Source organism: Enhydra lutris, unplaced genomic scaffold (genome assembly GCF_002288905.1).
Source record: "Enhydra lutris kenyoni isolate GAN:26980312 unplaced genomic scaffold, ASM228890v2 scaffoldscaffold13, whole genome shotgun sequence".
NCBI classification, from domain to species: domain Eukaryota; kingdom Metazoa; phylum Chordata; class Mammalia; order Carnivora; family Mustelidae; genus Enhydra; species Enhydra lutris.
Genome location: NW_019154097.1, coordinates 4,357,770 through 4,377,223, shown reverse-complemented (window position 1 = coordinate 4,377,223; position 19,454 = coordinate 4,357,770). Strand labels below are relative to the sequence as shown.

General features: G+C 40.2%; 1 protein-coding gene across 1 annotated transcript; it reads left to right on the top strand.

The window, feature by feature from the left end:
* Nucleotides 1-1,350: 1,350 nt before the first annotated feature.
* On the top strand, nucleotides 1,351-2,310 carry LOC111145894 (olfactory receptor 13C7). The gene has a single exon (XM_022501195.1). The coding sequence runs from the start codon at nucleotides 1,351-1,353 to the stop codon at nucleotides 2,308-2,310; it is 960 nt and encodes a 319-aa protein (XP_022356903.1).
* The last annotated feature ends 17,144 nt before the right edge of the window (nucleotides 2,311-19,454 follow it).

The following is a 19,454-nucleotide window of genomic DNA, read 5'->3' as shown; positions in this document are numbered from 1 at the left end:
CTTGGTTCAATGTGAAGAAACATTTTCTAATACGCTAGCACTCTGCAAATAATGCAGTATGCTGTTTGGGAATATAGTGAGCTCTTTGTTTTTAAAAGATACCAACTGAAACTGAACTGAACTGAAACTGAAAGCCATGTTATCAGTGCAGTGCAGAAAATGACCTAGAATGGGAGAGAGGGTTGGACTAGATTACTTGGGGAGCATAATCAGTGACAGAATACTAGAATACTATGTCACCTAGGTGACATACCTAGCAGCTAAGTCAAAAGGCTCAAGGACTACTAATGTTCATTGATTCCTATAAGGATGCTCATCCAGAGGGAGGGTGACCCAGTAAAATAAGAAAAAAAACACTGCTTTAGTTATCTAAGAGAACTAGATTTCCAGAAGCTGTGATCCATTGTGCATTTTTAGAGCCAGTCCTCTATTTTCATGGAACATCAGGTTCAAACTATTTGGGGCATACCAGCATTTCCAGAGCATGAAGTTACTCTAGAGAACCCCTCACACCAAACACACACTACCTCCCTTTCCACCTCTGCATGCCCAGTCTCTTTTTGTCCTTGAAAGCCCAGCTGGATTCCGTATCATCAAAGGAGCCTTCCATAACTCTAGTCCCATCAATACCCTGGATACCCTTTCAGATACTTTAGCCTCTCTTGAATCCTTCTGCTTCCCTTTCCTGCTAAGTTGTGAGTATACTTAAGTCTGGTCTTTGGGGCACCCCTGTTTCTCATAGGAACTGTCATCCCCACATACTAGGTGATCAACAAATATTTTAGTGGAAGGATGGTCAGACACTATTGGATGAATGGATGGGCAGATGGGTGAATAGATGGATGGATGGAAAGCCCTGGAGCAGGTGGGACCCATTAGAAAGGAAATCTTGGGAACAACAGGAGTATGTTTTCTCTTAGAATTATCTGGAGAGAAGAAAGAAAATATGCAGTCACAACTAATCATTTCACTAGTAAATGGCACAAAGTTGGAGAACATGAAGGAAACGTAAAGTCACTTTTCTGATTGAAGTTGAATGAGATGAATTGCCATATGGACATAGAACCATAAAAATGAATGTGTTATATGTCTTATCCCTGATCAAATGTATTAAATTATCAGAATCATCATTTTAAATATTACAAATTTGAAGTCCTATGGCTCCAAAGTAATTTCTGATTTTATTGCTTCTTTTTCTTTGAAGAAATAGAAACTGTGGACTTTCAAGACTATTTCCTAATCACTCAGCCTAACCAGAACTCCAGACCAGATGCCCTGGACCTAAGCAAGGCAAAGAATATTGAGTTTGGATCTCTGAGTGGTTTCCTCTGTTGAAAGAGGAGACATGTCATGGAAAATGCTAACCAGACTGTCTCTGTGACAGAATTTATTCTCCTGGGCCTCTCAGCCCACCCAAAGCTGGAGAAAACATTCTTTGTGCTCATCCTCCTGATGTACCTGGTCATCCTGCTGGGCAATGGGATCCTCATCCTGGTGACTGCCCTTGACTCCCGCCTGCACACGCCCATGTACTTCTTCCTGGGGAACCTCTCCTTTCTGGACATCTGCTACACAACCTCCTCAGTGCCCCTCATTCTCGACAGCTTCCTGACCCCCAGGAAAACCGTCTCCTTCTCAGCCTGTGTCGTGCAGATGTTTCTCTCCTTTGCCATGGGAGCCACAGAGTGTGTGCTTCTGGGCATGATGGCATTTGATCGCTATGTAGCCATCTGTAACCCCCTTAGGTACCCCGTGGTCATGAGCAAGGCTGCCTATACGCCCATGGCAGCTGGCTCCTGGGCAGCTGGAAGTGCTGCCTCTATGGTTCAAACATCCCTTGCAATGAGGCTTCCCTTCTGTGGGAACAACATCATCAACCATTTTACCTGTGAGATCCTGGCTGTCCTGAAGTTGGCCTGTGCTGACATCTCCACCAATGTGATTAGTATGGGAGTGACAAATGTGATTTTTTTGGGGGTCCCAGTTCTGTTCATCTTTGTCTCCTATGTCTTCATCCTCACCACCATCCTGAGGATCCCTTCAGCTGAGGGGAGAAGAAAGGCCTTCTCTAACTGCTCTGCCCACCTCACTGTGGTGGTCGTCTTCTATGGGACCATCCTCTTCATGTATGGGAAGCCCAAATCCAAGGACCCCTTGGGGGCAGACAAGCAGGATGTTTCAGACAAGCTCACCTCCCTCTTCTATGGGGTAGTGACCCCCATGCTCAACCCCATCATCTACAGCCTAAGGAACAAGGATGTGAAGGCTGCTGTGAGGAACCTGGTGAGTCAGAAATGCTTTGCCCAGTGATATCTGGAAGACAAATATCCCTGTAGTTCTGTGATATTGGCTCTCACATCCATGAATCTCCAAAGAATGTATCCCCATAGAAGAGATATGTGAAGAATGATCACCAGAAAATAGGATTACATACATAATGGAGAACTTTGGCTATTATTGGACCCAAGTTGTAAAAATGATGAAACTTAAAACCTGGGAGGGTGGGACTTGAGGGGATCAAATAGGTGCTACTAAAAAAACAAGTAGTGATTTTCTGGTTCCCTTCCGGGCACATCTGAATTCACCCTTGTGAGCAGTTGTTTCACTGTTTTGGGAAAAACAGCTTAGTGTTCTTTTGAGTTACATGAAGATCCAAGATCCTTCTGTACAAAGAAGGCATGGAAGGCAGTGTGGGGCAAAACCTCATGACACAACAATACCAAAAACTGTCTGCATTGGAGATAAAATGGCAGATCTTTCAATGTTGTTTTTCTTAGCGGCAGGTCTGAGACTGGAGATGAGAATGAAGTTGGCCCTTTCCTTCCTCTGAGACTCAGAGGAATTGGGATCATGTAGATTCCATGTAGAGTATTTCCTTTGAGGGCAAGTAAGCCAGATCCTACAAATGCATGTGGAAGATCTTAGCCCAGGAGCACTCATAGCTGGTATCTGGGTTTAAGCTTCATTTTCCTGCCCTCAGTAAGTCTTGCATATTAGGTACACAGTCTGGCCCTATAGTCTGGAGAGTTAGAGGATGGATCTATGGGGGAGAGCAGAGCAGGAGCACCATGGGACCAGAAGAAGATGGGGCAAGGTGGCTGACTGAAGAGTAGTTAAATGATAAAACCAAAAGGCAGAACCAGTTCACTGAACACCTGGGAAGGGGTCCAGAAGTGTAATGTGTGAGGATCTCAGTCACTAAAGATACAAAAAGTGACAAGGATTCCGTGAGGGACTGAACTCTAAATGTCTCTTTTTCCTTGAGATAACTGGAGGTCTATATTTTCCTGAGAATCAAAATTTCCTGATGAAAACAAATGCTCCCTACTTGTCTTGCTTGGGTGTCCTAGGCTTCTCCTGTCTGAGACATGGCCAGCTACCCCCTTCAGCCCTACAGCACTTTCCTGTCCACACTGTGCAGAAACGTGGTCATGGGTCACTGCCTGTGTGGGCGCTTAAATAGTCTCTCTGTCTATTCCTGTCTCACCATTTCAAACCGAGTATTTTCTGTCCCACTCTGGTGTGAATTTTCCTTTCCCTGTTGAGCACAGAGTCCAACTATGTCTTTCTTAGCTCACTACAGAGAGGATGACATTGATTCAGGATCAATTCCATCCTTTATAAGTCAAGAACTGACTGAAAAATGAAACATACTTGCAGGGCAAAATTCCTTTTCAACATACTTCATTTTACTAGTTTTGACTTAGAGAACTGTAACTAATTTCCACCCAGATCTTTCTATAGGACTCTCTACAGGACTCCTTCAGCTGATGAAAGCGCTACCCTCAGAAAGCCTTCAGTTGTCATTTTTTATCAGGAATTAGCTAAAGAGTGCTCTTAGCTGAAGAGAGCTGATTCCCCCAAGTCATGCCCCCTTCCTTAGGGTAGCCCATATCCAGTGATTGACTGATGAAGAGATATAAACATCTTGCCCCTACTCAGGATGCTTCTGAAGGGTGACCCTACTGCCAGAGTTCCCCATGAGGTTAACTGTGGCCTTTGTTGAGACTACATCACAGGCCAACTCCTTCCTCTGCCCAATCCTGCTTTCTCATCCTCCCTTCCAGTGTTGATCCCAAGAGCACTCCCTAATAAACATTATGCACCACAATCTCCACACCAGTCTGCCTCCTGCCAAATTCAAACTGTGATATCATGCAAATTCCACTGTTCACATGATGCATATATTATCTTTTCAGAATCCAAGAACACTGGCAATCCTCACAAAAGTCATGTACAATACTTGTGTTAGCATAAGAAGCTTTGAAACCAAATTATGATTAGGTTCCAGTTTCCCTATTTATCAACTTACCTTGAAGTTTGTTTTATATTGTAGTTAACTTCTCTGAAATCTGCCTACCACCTCCTTAGTTCAGTGTTTCCCATTCCCATTTTTTACCAAGAACCACATAGAGAATAATGGGATTTGTATGGCACCTTGGGGTAGGTAGAGGGTGAAGGCAATTCACCTGAGGGATTAAGTCACAACATATCCTGCTTAATGACCCCAGGGGGATTCTAAGCTTGGCATATCTGGACCCTGTAGCAAACTAACTAGAAAGTTCTGTCAGAGGCAAGATGTTTCCTCCTTAGGAACTGATGAGAAGGTAGTGCCCTTTCCCCTGGGCACAGGTGATTGGACTATTGACCAAAACAGAGCTAATCATATTTTCTCTCCAAGGAGTATGAATGCGGATATAGAGACCCCTGTTAGTTGGCATAGGGCTCTTGAGCTGAGGGACCACATAAATGCAGGACTAATGTAGCCATATGTCTTGCAAGAAGGAGAAACCTGGTCTGCAGAGAAATGACAAATCAAACGCTCAAAGAGAACTGTACAACACATCATCCAAGATATGGAGAATTTCTCTTTCATTTTACAGAAAAATTTAAGTCTACAGAAAAGTAGAGAAGATAATACAATGAATCCTTAGGTATTCATGCCCCAGATTCAACAACGAGCTATTCATGACCAAACCTCTTCATCTATAACTCCAAGGATTATTTCTCCCTTTCCTGAATTATTTTAAAATTATTTGTAGCATATCATGCTTAAATATTTCTGTATTTACCTCTAAAAATGATTAGTATTCTTGTAAAATATAAAGAAATTACCATTATCATACCTAAAACTCACACTAATTCTTTGAAATCGTCAATTATCCAGCATTTTATATATCCCCAAATGTTTTTAAAATGCTATATTTTTTCAATTTGTTTATATGAGCCAAATCCAAATAAGACTACACATTATGATTAGTGTATTTTACTCTGCAGTTTCCTTTCTTCTCTCCCATTTCCAACCTGTTCTCCACCCGCAACTCCTTAATATCCTAGAGCAGCTTCCATAGCTCAGAGAAACATTTTACTTACTAGACCACTGGTTTAGTCTGTCATTCTAGTCATTTAGTCTGTCATTTATTCTGTCATTCAAGAATAGCCAGATGCAAGAGATGCATAGGGCAAGGTATGGGTAAGGGTGCAGAATTTCCATGCTCTCTCCACTCTCCCTCATATTCACTGTTCACCAACCCCTGAATGGGCTCTCTTAAGGCCTTGGAGCTTGAGGTATCCTCAGTCCACCAAACAACAAACCTTTTTGTTTTTTTGGGAAGATTCACTACATAGGCACAATTGACTAAAGCATTGACCGTTAGTGGTTGTTTCAATCTCTAGTTCCTTTCCCTGCCGTGGGAACTGGGGATGGGGATGGAGGTGGTGGGACTGAAAGTTCCAACAATCTATTTAAGGTTGGTCCCCCTGGCAAACAGCCTCCATTTTTACTTGCTTTCCAAAAGTCACCTCATTAATGTAAATCCTGCTGTGGTTGAAAGGAGCTTGTAATGAATAACAAGACACCATTTCACCTTTATGGCTCTGAAGTGTTTCTCAGGGACTGAGGACAAGAGACTACACATTATAACAAAGGTGCTCCATTGCTCTTGCTCAGGAACTTCCAAGGGTTTTGGGAGCTGTGAACCATGAATCTTTGACAAAAACCAAATATATATGAGAAATATATTTTCATCATCTGAATGAACAAATATATACCTCTTATCTGTTACAGTATTATGTGTAGTACACATTACTACAATCTACTGATTATAGTTCTATAGTGTCTTGTCCCTGTATTTCCTATAAATTGATGATTAGGTCCAGATACTTGAGAGGTTTTTGTTTTAGTGTGGTTATGAGCTCATGGCTCCTGAGATCTTCTGATATGACCCTAGTATCTTTTTTTTTTTAAGATTTTATTTATTTATTTGACAGACAGAGATCACAAGTAGGCAGAGAGGCAGGCAGAGAGAGAGAGGGAAGCAGGCTTCCTTCTGAGCAGAGAGCCCAATGCGGGGTTCGATCCCAGGTCCTGGAATCATGACCTGAACTGAAGACAGAGGCTTTAACCCACTGAGCCACCCAGGTGCCCCGACCCTAGTATCTTTGATGGCTTCTTTTCTTTCTGGTATGTCAAGATATTATAGGCTCAACATTCACCGTTCCTTTCAAGACATGGAAATAATCATTTTCTTTAAGGAGTTTTTGTTTTCTTTAGTGGGGACTGGTATTTAGAAACCACAATCTGGGTGCCAATGGTGCTAATGAGTTTATCATAGTCTTTAGATCTTTCAGTGGAAAGAGGAAATATATGTAAGTATAAATTATTTATACATATATAAAATTCATACCTATAATTTCTAAAGAATTTTTACTTAACCTATTGATTAAGGTTATCTCTTTCCGTGTACAATCTCATTCCAGGAAAGTATGGAGAAGGCTCAAAGTTGTTAGAGGCAGTTAGTTAGGTTCTGACAGGATGCCTGGAAGCTAGAAAAGAGGAATTCACAACTAACTAAAGTCAGGGGTCTATCCTGGCAGCACTCCAAAACAAAACAACAGAAAACCAGATTAACCCAGACAGGCCCAAGATGGCTGACAAAGTCTTCTCCCTAAGGGAGCCATAACAGAAAACCTTGACCAAATAAGGGAAAAAAGGCACATAACCTACATTCCTGGAAGAGACCACCTGCTTTGAAGAAAATTTCCACTTTTGAGTAATGAATATTCTACCCCTTTATTAACAACTGTTTATTAAAGATTGAAATCCAAACCTCCGTGGGTGCAGCATTCCCTTGAGCCCACCTGCTCTCTCATCTAGAGAGTTAATAATAAGACTTACTAAACTCTCCTGTTTGTACTGATCATCTGCTGTGTTGTGTCTATCCTTGAATTCTTTCTCGTGATAAGACCAAGAGCCCCCAGCAATATTTTTTGGATGGGCTGTGTCAAGGCCTTGGAGATCGAGGTATCCCCAGTCCACCAAGCAACAGTTACATCAGCACAAAAAAACATTAAGAACTAATGTGGGTACAGCTCCTGTAAAGAATAGAAGTGAGTCAGGTTGTCACTGTGATATGTGTCCTGATTCCTATGTGCCAATACTGCCATTCCTATGATAGGCAGTATTGGGGCCAATCATAACAGCTGAGGCAATGGTGTGGGCCCTCTCACTTGTTCCTGAGCTTTCCACAGGAGACCCAAGCCCATGAGTGGAGTACTGAGGGGTGACAGGCTGTGGAAGAGTTGCAAGAGAAACCCAAGGTGAGGAGAGAGAGAGAGAGAGAGAGAGAGAGAGAGAGAGACTCCAAACCAGATCCTCAAGGCATCTTCGAAGCTCAGAGGTGACTTTCCAAAACAGGTGCAGTCACCCACCCCTGTTCACTATGGATGGCCTCCAACAAAGAGAGGTACATGTTGCAGACAAGTAAGATAGCAGATTATTTTTTGAATAGGGCCAAAAGTCTTGTGTTCTGTGAGCTTTCTTTTTTTTCTTTTTTATTTCTTTTCAGTGTTCCAGAATTCATTGTTTATGCACCACACCCAGTGCTCCATGCAATATGTCCCCTCCATAATAACCCACCACCAGGCTCACCCAACCCCCTACCACCCTCCCCTCTAAAACCCTCAGTTTGTTTCTCAGAGTCCACAGTCTCTCATGGTTCATCTCCCCCTCCAATTTCCCCCAACTCACTTCTCCTCTCCAGCTCCCCATGTCCGCTGTGTTATTCCTTATGCTCCACAAGTAAGCGAAACCATATGATAACTGACTCTCTGCTTGACTTATTTCACTCAGCACAATCTCTTCCAGTCCTGTCCATGTTGATACAAAAGTTGAGTATTCATCCTTTCTGATGGAGGCATTGTATATTGGACCACTGTATATATGGACCATATCTTCTTTATTCATTTGTCCATTGAAGGGCATCTTGGTTCTTTCCACAGTCTGGCAACTGTGGCCATTGCTGCCATGAACATTGGGGTACAGAAGGCCCTTCTTTTCACTACATCTGCATCTTTGGGGTAAATACTCAATAGTGCAATTGCAGGGTCATAGGGAAGCTCTATTTTTAATTTCTTGAGGAATCTCCACACTGTTTTCCAAAGTGACTGCACCAACTTGCATTCCCACCAACAATGTAAGAGCGTTCCCCTTTTTCCACATCCTCTCCAACACATGTTATTTACTGTCTTGATAATTTTGGCCATTCTAACTGGTGTAAGGTGGTATCTCAATGTGATTTTGATTTGAATCTCCCTGATGGCTAATGATGATGAACATTTTTTCATGTGTCTGTTAGCCATTTGTATGTCTTCTTTGGGGAAGTGTCTGTTTATGTCTTCTGTCCTTTTTTTGACGTGATTATTTGTCCTGTGTGTGTTGAGTTTGAGGAGTTCTTTATTGATTTTGGATATCAGCCCTTTGTCTGTACTGTCATTTGCGAGTATCTTCTCCCATTCTGTGGGTTGCTTCTTTGTTTTGTTGACTGTTTCCTTTGCTGTGCAGAAGCTTTGGATCTTGATGAAGTCCCAAAAGTTCATTTTTGCTTTTGTTTCCTTTGCCTTTGCAGACGTATCTTGAAAGAAGTTGCTGTAGCCAATGTCGAAGAGGTTCGACATCGAACCTCTTCTATGTTCTCCTCTATGATTCTGATGGATTCCTGCCTCACGTTGAGGTCTTTTGTGAGCTTATTTTTTCTAAAGATAGATGTTTCCAGTATTTAAGAGCCACTTAGAAAAGAGAGGTTTGAGACATAACCGAAAGGCTGCAGCCATAACCAGAAGCTAGGTATCTAGGATCAATGGTCCCCTAGGTTTAGAGCCATGCTTCCTTACAGTTTACACTATCTCACTGTCTCTTATTACACTGTCTCTTAATACACTCTCTCTTATTTATTTATAAAATGCATAAATGTTCTACTGGACCAATATGTTATATACATTATAAAATGTTTACAAAATAAAAATGTAAAAAGATGGGATAAAAGTAAAAATATAAAAAGGAGAGCTACCATGAAGCAAAGAAGAAAACTAGAATAGGTCACAAATTAATTTATTAATTTATTCAACAACTCTTCATTGAGTGCCTACCATAAACCAGGTCCAGTTTTTATACTTAGGATACATTTATAAACAATGTAGGAAAAAGTCCTTGCCTCTATGAAACTTCCATTCTAGTGAATAGAAACCGGCAAAAACAATGACTAACACATATAAGAAAATAACAGAAGATGTTAGTAACTGCACAGAATCAGGACTGAGGCATATAGGAGGACTGAACACATGTACCTAATTTTGCTCCCTCCTAAGACAGAAAAACTACAGGTTTTTTTTTTTGTTTTGTTTTGTTTCTTTTTTTTTTTTTTTTAATGAAAAACCGCAAGGTTAAGAAGAAGGGGAACATTAGAGTAATAACAATTTGCAGGCTGGAAAGTGGATGGTTTAGTGGTCATTTCTAAGGCAGATCTCACAGAGCCAAATCCTGAGCCAGAAATGGGAAGAGTATTGTGCTACAAACAGATCTCAAGCACTGAGCAGCCACTGCACCAGGTCCCTCTAGGTCCTGGGGTGAAGGGGTACTGTAAAACCAGGAGGATTAGGCAAAAAATGTAAAAGAAACAGAGTCCCCATGGCCCCTCACTCAACCCATGACATTGGCCAAGTGTCCTTAACCATCCCAACAAAAAGTTTATTCTCTGGAAAGGATAAAACAAATGAGCATAAGAAAGACTTCAAATAAAAGGACATCACTTCTTTGGGGGTATTTACCCCAAAGATACAGATGTAGTGAAAAGAAGGGCCATCTGTACCCCAATGTTTATAGCAGCAATGGCCACGGTTGCCAAACTGCGGAAAGAACCAAGATGCCCTTCAACGGATGAATGGATAAGGAAGATGTGGTCCATATACACTATGGAGTATTATGCCTCCATCAGAAAGGATGAATACCCAACTTTTGTAGCAACATGGACGGGACTGGAAGAGATTATGCTGAGTGAAATAAGTCAAGCAGAGAGAGTCAATTATCATATGGTTTCACTGATTTGTGGAGCATAACAAATAGCATGGAGAACAAAGGGAGATGGAGAGGAGAAAGGAGTTGAGGGAAATTGGAAGGGGAGGTGAACTGTGAGAGACTGTGGACTCTGAAAAACAATCTGAGGGTTTTGAAGGGGCGGGGGGTGGGAGGTTGGGGGAACCAGGTGGTGGGTATTGGAGAGGGCACAGATTGCATGGAGCACTGGGTATGGTGCAAAAACAATGAATACTGTTATGCTGAAAATAGATTAAAAAATTAAAAAAAAAGAAAAAAAAAAGAATGAGCGGAATAGAAAGCCTCAGAGAGCTGACATGAACTTTTAAACCAATAGGGAGGAAATAAACTAGTCATCAAAACAAACAGTCTTTCCTGGAAAAAAAGTTATTGCAGAAAGATGGTGAGATACTAAAGAAAAGCCTCAGTGGTATCCTATGTGGAATTCTGGAGGCTATTGCATCAATAAAGCAAAAGCAGTCTATGAAAGAGAAGCTAGAAGGAGAAAAGGTGACTAGGAGATAAAAATTTGTCTTATGGGACAAAACTGACATTGTTGATCAAATAAAACCCAGTAGAAAGTATTTTTTTGTTTTATACTTTATCTTTTCTTTAAATTTTATTTTTTCAGTGTTCCAAGATTCATTGTTTATGTGCTACACCCAGTGCTCCATGTAGAAAGTATTTAAAAGTAGATAAAACAATGCTTAAAATTTAATTTTTAAATAAAAAAGAACTTAAGTTTCTCTCCAAGGCTGAGAGGGAAAAAAGAAGAGAGAGAGAGAGAGAGAGAGCAAGAGAGAGAATTTGGTTATTCAAGAACAGGTGAGAGACATAAAAGGTAGACCACAGGGATCCATTATGTAATTCAGGAAGAGAAAACAGAACAGATGACAGACAAATAATAAAGGAGGAGAAAAACATTTCACTGAACAGAAATTCTGTATAATTATTCATAAAACGTTCATCAATCACCAGGTAAGAATTGTGGCAAAAGACCAACTTATGTACAGTCGATCCAAGGATAAGTTGTGATTCTCATATATGCCAACAGAATTCTATAGAGTTTTCCACAGCTTAAAACCATACTTCCCAACAAGGACCAAGAATCTGGCTGCAGCTGGCCTGCTTCCCTGCTGCCCTAAATGTAGATGCCAGTGGAACAAGGCTGACAGAGTGCTGAGGGAAAGGGGCTGAGAATCTGAATTCTATACACCCTGACCATTGCACCAATATGACACTTGAAAAGACTTGTTGGCACGTGCAAACACAGACAGCACACACCCCTATAATCCCCTTCTCAAAAAGAAATTTTGTTTATAATGTTCTCCCAACAAATAGTTAAAAATAAATAATGGAAGGACTGGGACAGATATGGTATGTAAGACACAGTGGAGAATGGTCAAATGCCCGAAGACTGATAAAGTCTAATGAAAACTTCATACCAAATGTGCAAAGACAAATATATGAAGAAATTATTAGGAAGTGCATTGAGGTAAACAGTGACAACAAAGCAATGGTGTAACTCTAGTTACAATTCTAGATGACTTTATTAAGCTCAGAAATTTAGAAAAAGATGTATAGTTATATCCCATGGAAGATCTCATCTTATGAAGGATGTGGCGGGAAAGGGAATCTTACAAGTATAATATATGAGTATAATGCATTGATACTGAAATAACAAAAGAATTACTATGCTTGTTTAAAAAGGTTCCTGGGTGGCTCAGTCAGTTAGCAGAGCCTTTGGCTCAGGTCATGATCCCAGGTCCTGAGATGGAGCCAAGTTTTTGGCTCCCCGCTCAACAGCTCAACACAGAGTTTGCTTCTCCCTCTCCCTCTGCCCAAATTCTGCTTGTCCTCTCTCTCTCATTCTCTCTCTCTCTCTCAGATAAATGAAATCTTGAAAAATATATATGCTTGTGGGAATCTTAAGAGAAATACCAGTAGACAAGTATTAACATGAAGACGTTTGAAAGAATAAGAGGACGATGAATGAGCAAAGAAACTTGATCAAATGAAAAATTCATACACTGAACCTGAATAGATTTAAGTCATTGCATATTAAGTACATGGTACATAGGGCACCTGGGTGGCTCAGTGGGTTAAGCCTCTGCCTTCAGCTCAGGTCATGATCTCTGGGTCCTGGGATCAAGCCCTGCACAGGGTTCTCTGCTCAGCAGGGAGCCTGCTTCCCCTCCCCCTCTGCCTGCTTCTCTGCCTACTTGTGATCTCTCTCTCTCTCTCTGTCAAATAAATAAATAAAATCTTTTAAAATAATACATGGTACATAGCATCCTGTTTTGTAATGGGGCTTCAAGGTTTCTAACATTAGGATAAATTAGATCTAGTGCAACCATTTTATTAATAGATTCAAGAGGAAAAAGTGATCTCATCAACAGATGTTGACAAGTCACTTGACAAAACTTAACATTGATTTCTGACTTTAAAAGTAGCACACTTCATTAGAGGAAACTACCCCTAACATGAAAGGAAGTATCAGAACATCAGCAAGCAATGTCTACATCACTTTGCAGTCTAGATAATTAGATGAGATGAGGAAAACAAGGAACATAAATATTGGAAAGAAGGAAAAACAACAAATGTTGTTTTACTAAAGAAAATTTTACTCAAATGCTAAAACTACAGGAAATAATAAGAGTGCACAAGAGAGGCTGTATATAATTCACTGCAGTTAGAAAAGTTTTACAATACCTATGGAAAATATATAAGAAGTATGAGAGGCCTATGTGAATATCATATATTTACAATGACCATATATTAACAGAAGAAGTCATAAGATATTTTCATTTTGAAGAAGCAAAAGTCCAGAAAGTAAGCCTCAAGACATTTAACTATCCTCCAAGTGCCCTCATTCAAAACCCTTCTCCCTCTTGCCAGCAGGTGGGAAGAGCCATTCTCCACCCACTTTCCCATCCTTAGAGCAGCCCCAGCTATTAGTTGGGAGGGAAGGTCTAAGCCCTGAGGCAAACATGAACGCTCCCTGATCTAAAAGGTCTCAGAAGCAAAGAAAACCTGCCTTCAACTCAGTCCATGCTTTTGGAGGTAACCAAAGAGTGTAGAACAGACCACTGACAAATGGAGGCTTTCACAGCCCTGCTTATGTGCTGATTACTTTCCACCTCACTACAACTCATAACCATTTATCTCAGGTTAGGATCACCCCTAAAACCTTCAAGTGCAATGTGTTTAATGACATGACCAAATCAAATATCCCAGATGGTCTCAGACAATAAGTCAAGAATGTAATCACCTAAATAGGTGAAATGGGAGCATTTCAGATGCTGGACTGTAGGAAAGGACCAGGTGTGAAGCAGGAGCTGACTGCCTCTTCCAGCAGATAACCTTCCTGGATTCCAGTCAGCTGCTGCCAGGAAGGGATGCAGGAGTAGGGGAAGGGATGCAGAGCATCTGTCCCAGCTGCAGATTCCTTGTTTACCTCTGGTATCAAGATAAGTATTATAAGGGCCAAACAAAAATTTGTTCCATAGTCAGATTTGGCTAGAGGTTGCCAATTTGGCTAGACGTTGCAACGTCTGCGATAAGTAGTCAAAAGTCATAGCTGGACTCCCTAAGAATGCTGTCACAGAAGTCAGCTGTATCCTGCACAGTACACCTATTGTTTTGGGGGCAAAACTGCTCTCTCTCACTCTTATGTCACTTAATGCAGCTACCAATCATAGTACATCAACTCTTGGCACAGCAGTAAGTCTAATGGAAGGCATGTAACCTAAGTCAAACTAAGCAGAGCCATTCCCTAGGACATTTGTAATTGGAGCAAGCAGAGAAAAGGTCCCATATTAGTTTTCTATGCTGCATAGCAGATCACCACCAACTTAGGAGCTTCAAACAGCACACACTTATAATCTTGCAATTTCTGTAAGTCAAGAGTTCAACCAAGTCCTGCACAACGCAGCAGTCAAGGTTTTGGCCAGGCCTCGGTTCGCATCTGGAGACTCCAATAGAAAAAACTGAATCAGGCTGCTGACAACTCTCTTCCCTCCCATGTGAGGAAGTCTGTCCACTAGAGTGTAAAATATAGCCAGGAAAAGACAAATAGAGATAACAAACAGATGAAGGGACTCAAGGTCCTAATGACATGTCGAGTCCCTAAATCCGGCTGGGCCTGGGACTGAATCCACCTTTGAACTTCTCAGTTGCATGAACATTACAGTTCATTGCGAGAGTAAGCTGGTTGGAGTAAGTTCTCTAGCTAGAAGCCTAGGGAATCCTGACAATAACAAAGCCCAAAGTAAAGTCATCTATGTCTGGTCTCCCTCTCCTGCTGACCACTGCATTTTCCATCTCCAATCCTACATTTATCTTACATAGTAGATCATTCTCAAGTTGACATACAAGAAAGTGCAAACCAGTCTTGGTCAAATCCCAGGCTCTTTTTGAAACAAAAAAAAGGCAATAAACTCTTTTCAGGCATATACTGTCTAGGAAAACTGATGCAAATATCTTAAATCTAATGTGGCATCAGAGGAGGCTGAGCAGAGAGGTGGGACTTTTGTCTCCACTGGACAGTAACAAATCCCCACTCCAGGTGTCGGTGGAGACCATGTTGGAAGCCTGGACTTTCATCCTCTACCTTGTGTAATGAGGTGCCCCTTCTTGGTCCCCACCTGGGTGGTATCAGAGAGGGTCTAAAGGAGAGTCGGGACTTGTGCCTATGGCAGTGAGGTCACTCTTCCCATGATGTCAGCAGAGGACCTGGCAATAGTAAAAGTATACCCCTGCCCTTGCCAGCCAGACTGGAATCAGCAGAGCCCTAGTGGCGAGCTGAATCTCCTGCTCTCTAGCAGCAAGGAGGGTCTCGTCACCCAAGAATGACAGGCTGTTTCAATAGTCGAAGATCAGTCAATGCAATCTATCATATTAAGAGGCTAAGTAAGGAAAACTACGTGAGTATATCAAGTGAAGCAGGAAAAGCATTTGAAAAAAAACAACACCCATTCATGATTAAAACAAAACAAAACAAAACAAAACAAAACAAAACAAAAAAACCTTTCAGCATTAAACTAGAGGTCCCAGCCAGTGCAGTAGGGCAAGAAAAGAGAAAAGTCTATCAATTTTGAAGGAAGATGAAAGCTGTCATTGTTTACTGGTGTTATTATTGCCTACTATAAGCAAAATCTAAAATAACTTAGAGGTATAAATATTTAAAAGTGTTCCTCAACACTAAATCAATGTACAAAGAAATCTATTGTTTTTTCATATTCCAGGAACAGGTTATGAAATATTTTTAAAATACCAAGAAACATAAGCATACATATTTATATATTTAAATATAAGCATGCATATTCATATATTTAAATATAAAATTTTAATACAGTTGTCTTAAAATATAAATATCATAATACAGGGGTAAATCTGGCAAAAGATCTCCATGACCTTCTTGCGTAAAATTTTTATTATAACATGTTTTGAATAATAGTAAAATAGAGAAAAATTCCCATTCATGGGTCAGAAAATTTGTTATGGAGATATTAGTTCTCCACTAACTAACCTATAGCTTCAATGTAATATCAATTTTTAAATCTCCAAAATAATAATTACACAATTTAAGAAGTTGGTTCCATAATTTTAGAGAACAAAGGACTAAAAACTGCCATGACACATTTGAAGATGTACTGGATTAGGATAAAAGGATTTACCCTACAAGATATCAAAGTATACTATAAAGCAATAGTGATTGGAGCAACTTAGCATTGATACATGAACAGACAAATAAATGAATGGAAAAGAATAGAGATCCCAGAAATGGACACAGGCATGTTTGGAGATTTGATATATAACACATGTGATGCATTACACATCACTGGAGAGAGGATGGGTCATAAATGCAAACAGGACAATTGGAAATACATGTACCAAGGAGAAATGTGTAAAATATTTATAGCAGCATTCAACTAGGAGGCAACCCAATGATTCATCAAAGTAGAATGTATAAGTAAGCTGTGTTATATTCATATAATGGAATTTAGCAATACAAATTAATGAATTTAGCTATACTCATAAACATGAGTAAACCTCACAAACATAATATTGTCTGAAGAAACAAATTAAAAGGAATACCTATAAGGGTTCAATTTATATTGAGTTAAAATTTTTTTTTATCTGAGAGAGAGCGAGAGAGGGAGAAGGGGTGGGAGAAGAGAGAGAGGGAGAAGCAGACTCCCACCAAGCAAGGAGCCCAACAAGTCCCTGGATCCCAGGACCCTGGGGATCACTCAAGGAGCCCTAAGGCATAGAGACACCTGAGTGAGCTGCCCAGGCACCATGTATATTGAGTTTAGAAAGATGAAAGCCTAAACTTTAGTGTTTAAGAATGTGTACAAAGTAATAAAATTCAGGAAAACAAATTAAATCAGGAATGTGGTTATCTCTGGAAAGAGAAGGAAAGGATGGATGAGGAAGTAGCCAGAGAGCTTTCAAGGTATTAGCAGTGTTTTAGCTTTTAAATTAGAAGATTATTACTTTATTAGTCTTTAAATTAACAATATGTGTTTAATGAGCTTTCATATGCATTTACATATGTGTGCTATTTTCACATTTTAATTTATTTTAAATTCCTAAAGCATTAAATACTACAATGTGATGTCATCTCTCATCTTTCAGATTGAAAAATACCAAAAAGAGCTCTTGAGAGACTAAAATAGTATGTTATCAGAGTGTGGAAAACACCTATGCTTATATGCTGATGATAGGAATGTGTAAATTGGGCAATACTTCTCAAAATTACTTTAAATGTGTGTAAACAGGTCTATTTTTACCACATGCAAAATTATGAATATGTTGTACCATTGATTATAACAGAATAAGGTTGGAAAAGACTAGAAGATCTAAATGTCCATTAATATTCGACTGGTTAATTAAATGATGGCACATTCTTACAATGGAATAAATTCAGCGATTTCAAAGAATGAGGCAATATTACACATTTTTTCCAGATACACCCAAGGTATATTGTTCAGTGAGAAAATCAAGGTATTGGGCACCTGGGTGGCTCATTTGGTTGGGCGACTGCCTTTGGCTCAGGTCATGATCCCGGAGTACCAGGATCGAGTCCTGCATTGGGCTCCCTGCTCGACAGGGAATGTGCTTCTCCCTCTGACCCTCTTCCTTCTCATGCGTGCTCTCTCTCTCTTATTCTCTCTCTCTCTCTCAAATAAATAAATAAAATCTTAAATAAAAATTAAAAGAAATACAGACAAACTAATTCTAAAATTTATTTTTAAAAAAGAAAATCAAGGTATTAAAGTGGTGCATTGTTGTGCAAAATTTGTCTTATTATCTTGCTTTTCTAACTGAACAATATCCATAGAATATCTCTGGGAGCAAAAACCATTAGGACATTGCTAACATTGGTTGCCTCAAGGGTACTTAACTAGGTGACAAGATAAAGGCGTAATTCTGATTCTATATCCTTCTATACCTTTTAAATTTTCTTTCAGGCACAAGTAAAACCTACTAATGGGGTGACAATCACGATGATGAGATCAAGAAGGAGGACAAAATCAATGGTGATAAACACTGTATTGAGACTGAAATCCAGCTCTACCATTCACAGAAGATGTGGTCTTTGGTAAATTTTTTAACCTTTTTTTTTTTTTAAAGATTTTATTTATTTATTTGTCAGAGAGAGAGAGGGAGAGAGAGCGAGCACAGGCAGACAGAATGGCAGGCAGAGGCAGAGGGAGAAGCAGGCTCCCTGACGAGCAAGGAGCCCGATGTGGGACTGGAGCCCGATGTGGGACTCGATCCCAGGACTCTGGGATCATGACCTGAGCCGAAGGCAGCTGCTTAACCAACTGAGCCACCCAGGCGTCCCATTTTTTAACCTTTTAAAGTCTATCCCCTGGAATAAGAAACTAGGGACATAATACCACATTTCAAGCTATACTACAAAGCTATAGTAATTAAAAGAGTTTGATGCTGATACAAAAATAGACACATTGATTGGAGGAATAGCATAACACACCCAGAAGTGAACTGGTGCTGATTGTGGGAGGCCACAGTTAAGGCTTGAGACGAGAACCAAACCAGGCCCTGACTTGTGCCTCCTTTAAAGGCTGAATAGCTGAACAAAAGGCTAAGGTCGATAAAGTCAAGTAGCACTGAGAAAGGGTCTGTGCTATGTGTTGTGCGCTCGCCTACGTGACATCCCACATGTTCACTAGTCAGATAGAGACGATTTGGCCGGGGTCAGAAATTCTTGGCTGGTCCTTGCTGTCCTTGCACGGGCTATAGACTACACCACTGTAAGACTGAGCTGTGCTTACATAAACTATGTCTTGAGTGGCCTTGAAGTCAGTACATCTGGCTCTAGAAGGTCTGCTATTGATGTCTAGGAAATAGATAATGGGAAAGCTTGAAGGATTTTCTGTGCTTGTTGCAAACTCTTCAATAATTAGCTAAAAATAGACATTTTTCTTATGATTGTTTCTGTTAGTTATAAAATGCCTCACAGCCTTGAATAAAATTGGCACTATTGGACATCCTCCTTGGTGCTCCTCCTGCCCCCATCTCTTTGTCTCTTAATTTCTTTTCAGCATCCTCTTACCCTCATGTTCCTGGTTGATTTGTCGCGCTGGCCGCAACAGCTGATCTCATCAATTAATCTACAACAAAGGACACAAGAACACAAAATGGGGAAAAGACAGTCTCTTCAATAAATGCTGTTGAGAAAACAGGAGAACTACATGCAAAAGAATGAAACTGTACTATTTTCTTATATCATACAAATGTGAAATAAAAATTGATTAATGACAAGACCTGACCATAAAACTCCTAAAAGAAAACCTAGGCAACAACAATCTCTTGCACACATTCTTGCACAACAATCTCTAACAACAACATTTTTCAGGATATGCTTCCTCAGAAAAGTCCTCTTGGACTTTATCGAACTAAAAAGCTTTTGCACAGTGAAGGAAATCATCAGCTAAGCAAAAAGGCAATCTACTCAATGGAGAAGATACTTGCAAACAATATATTTGGATACTACCCAAAATATATACATAAAAAATACAACTCAATACCAAGAAAATAATCTGATAAAAAA

Excerpts from the sequence above, each read along its gene's own strand:
- LOC111145894 (XM_022501195.1), top strand. The coding sequence starts at position 1,351 with ATGGAAAATGCTAACCAGACTGTCTCTGTGACAGAATTTATTCTCCTG.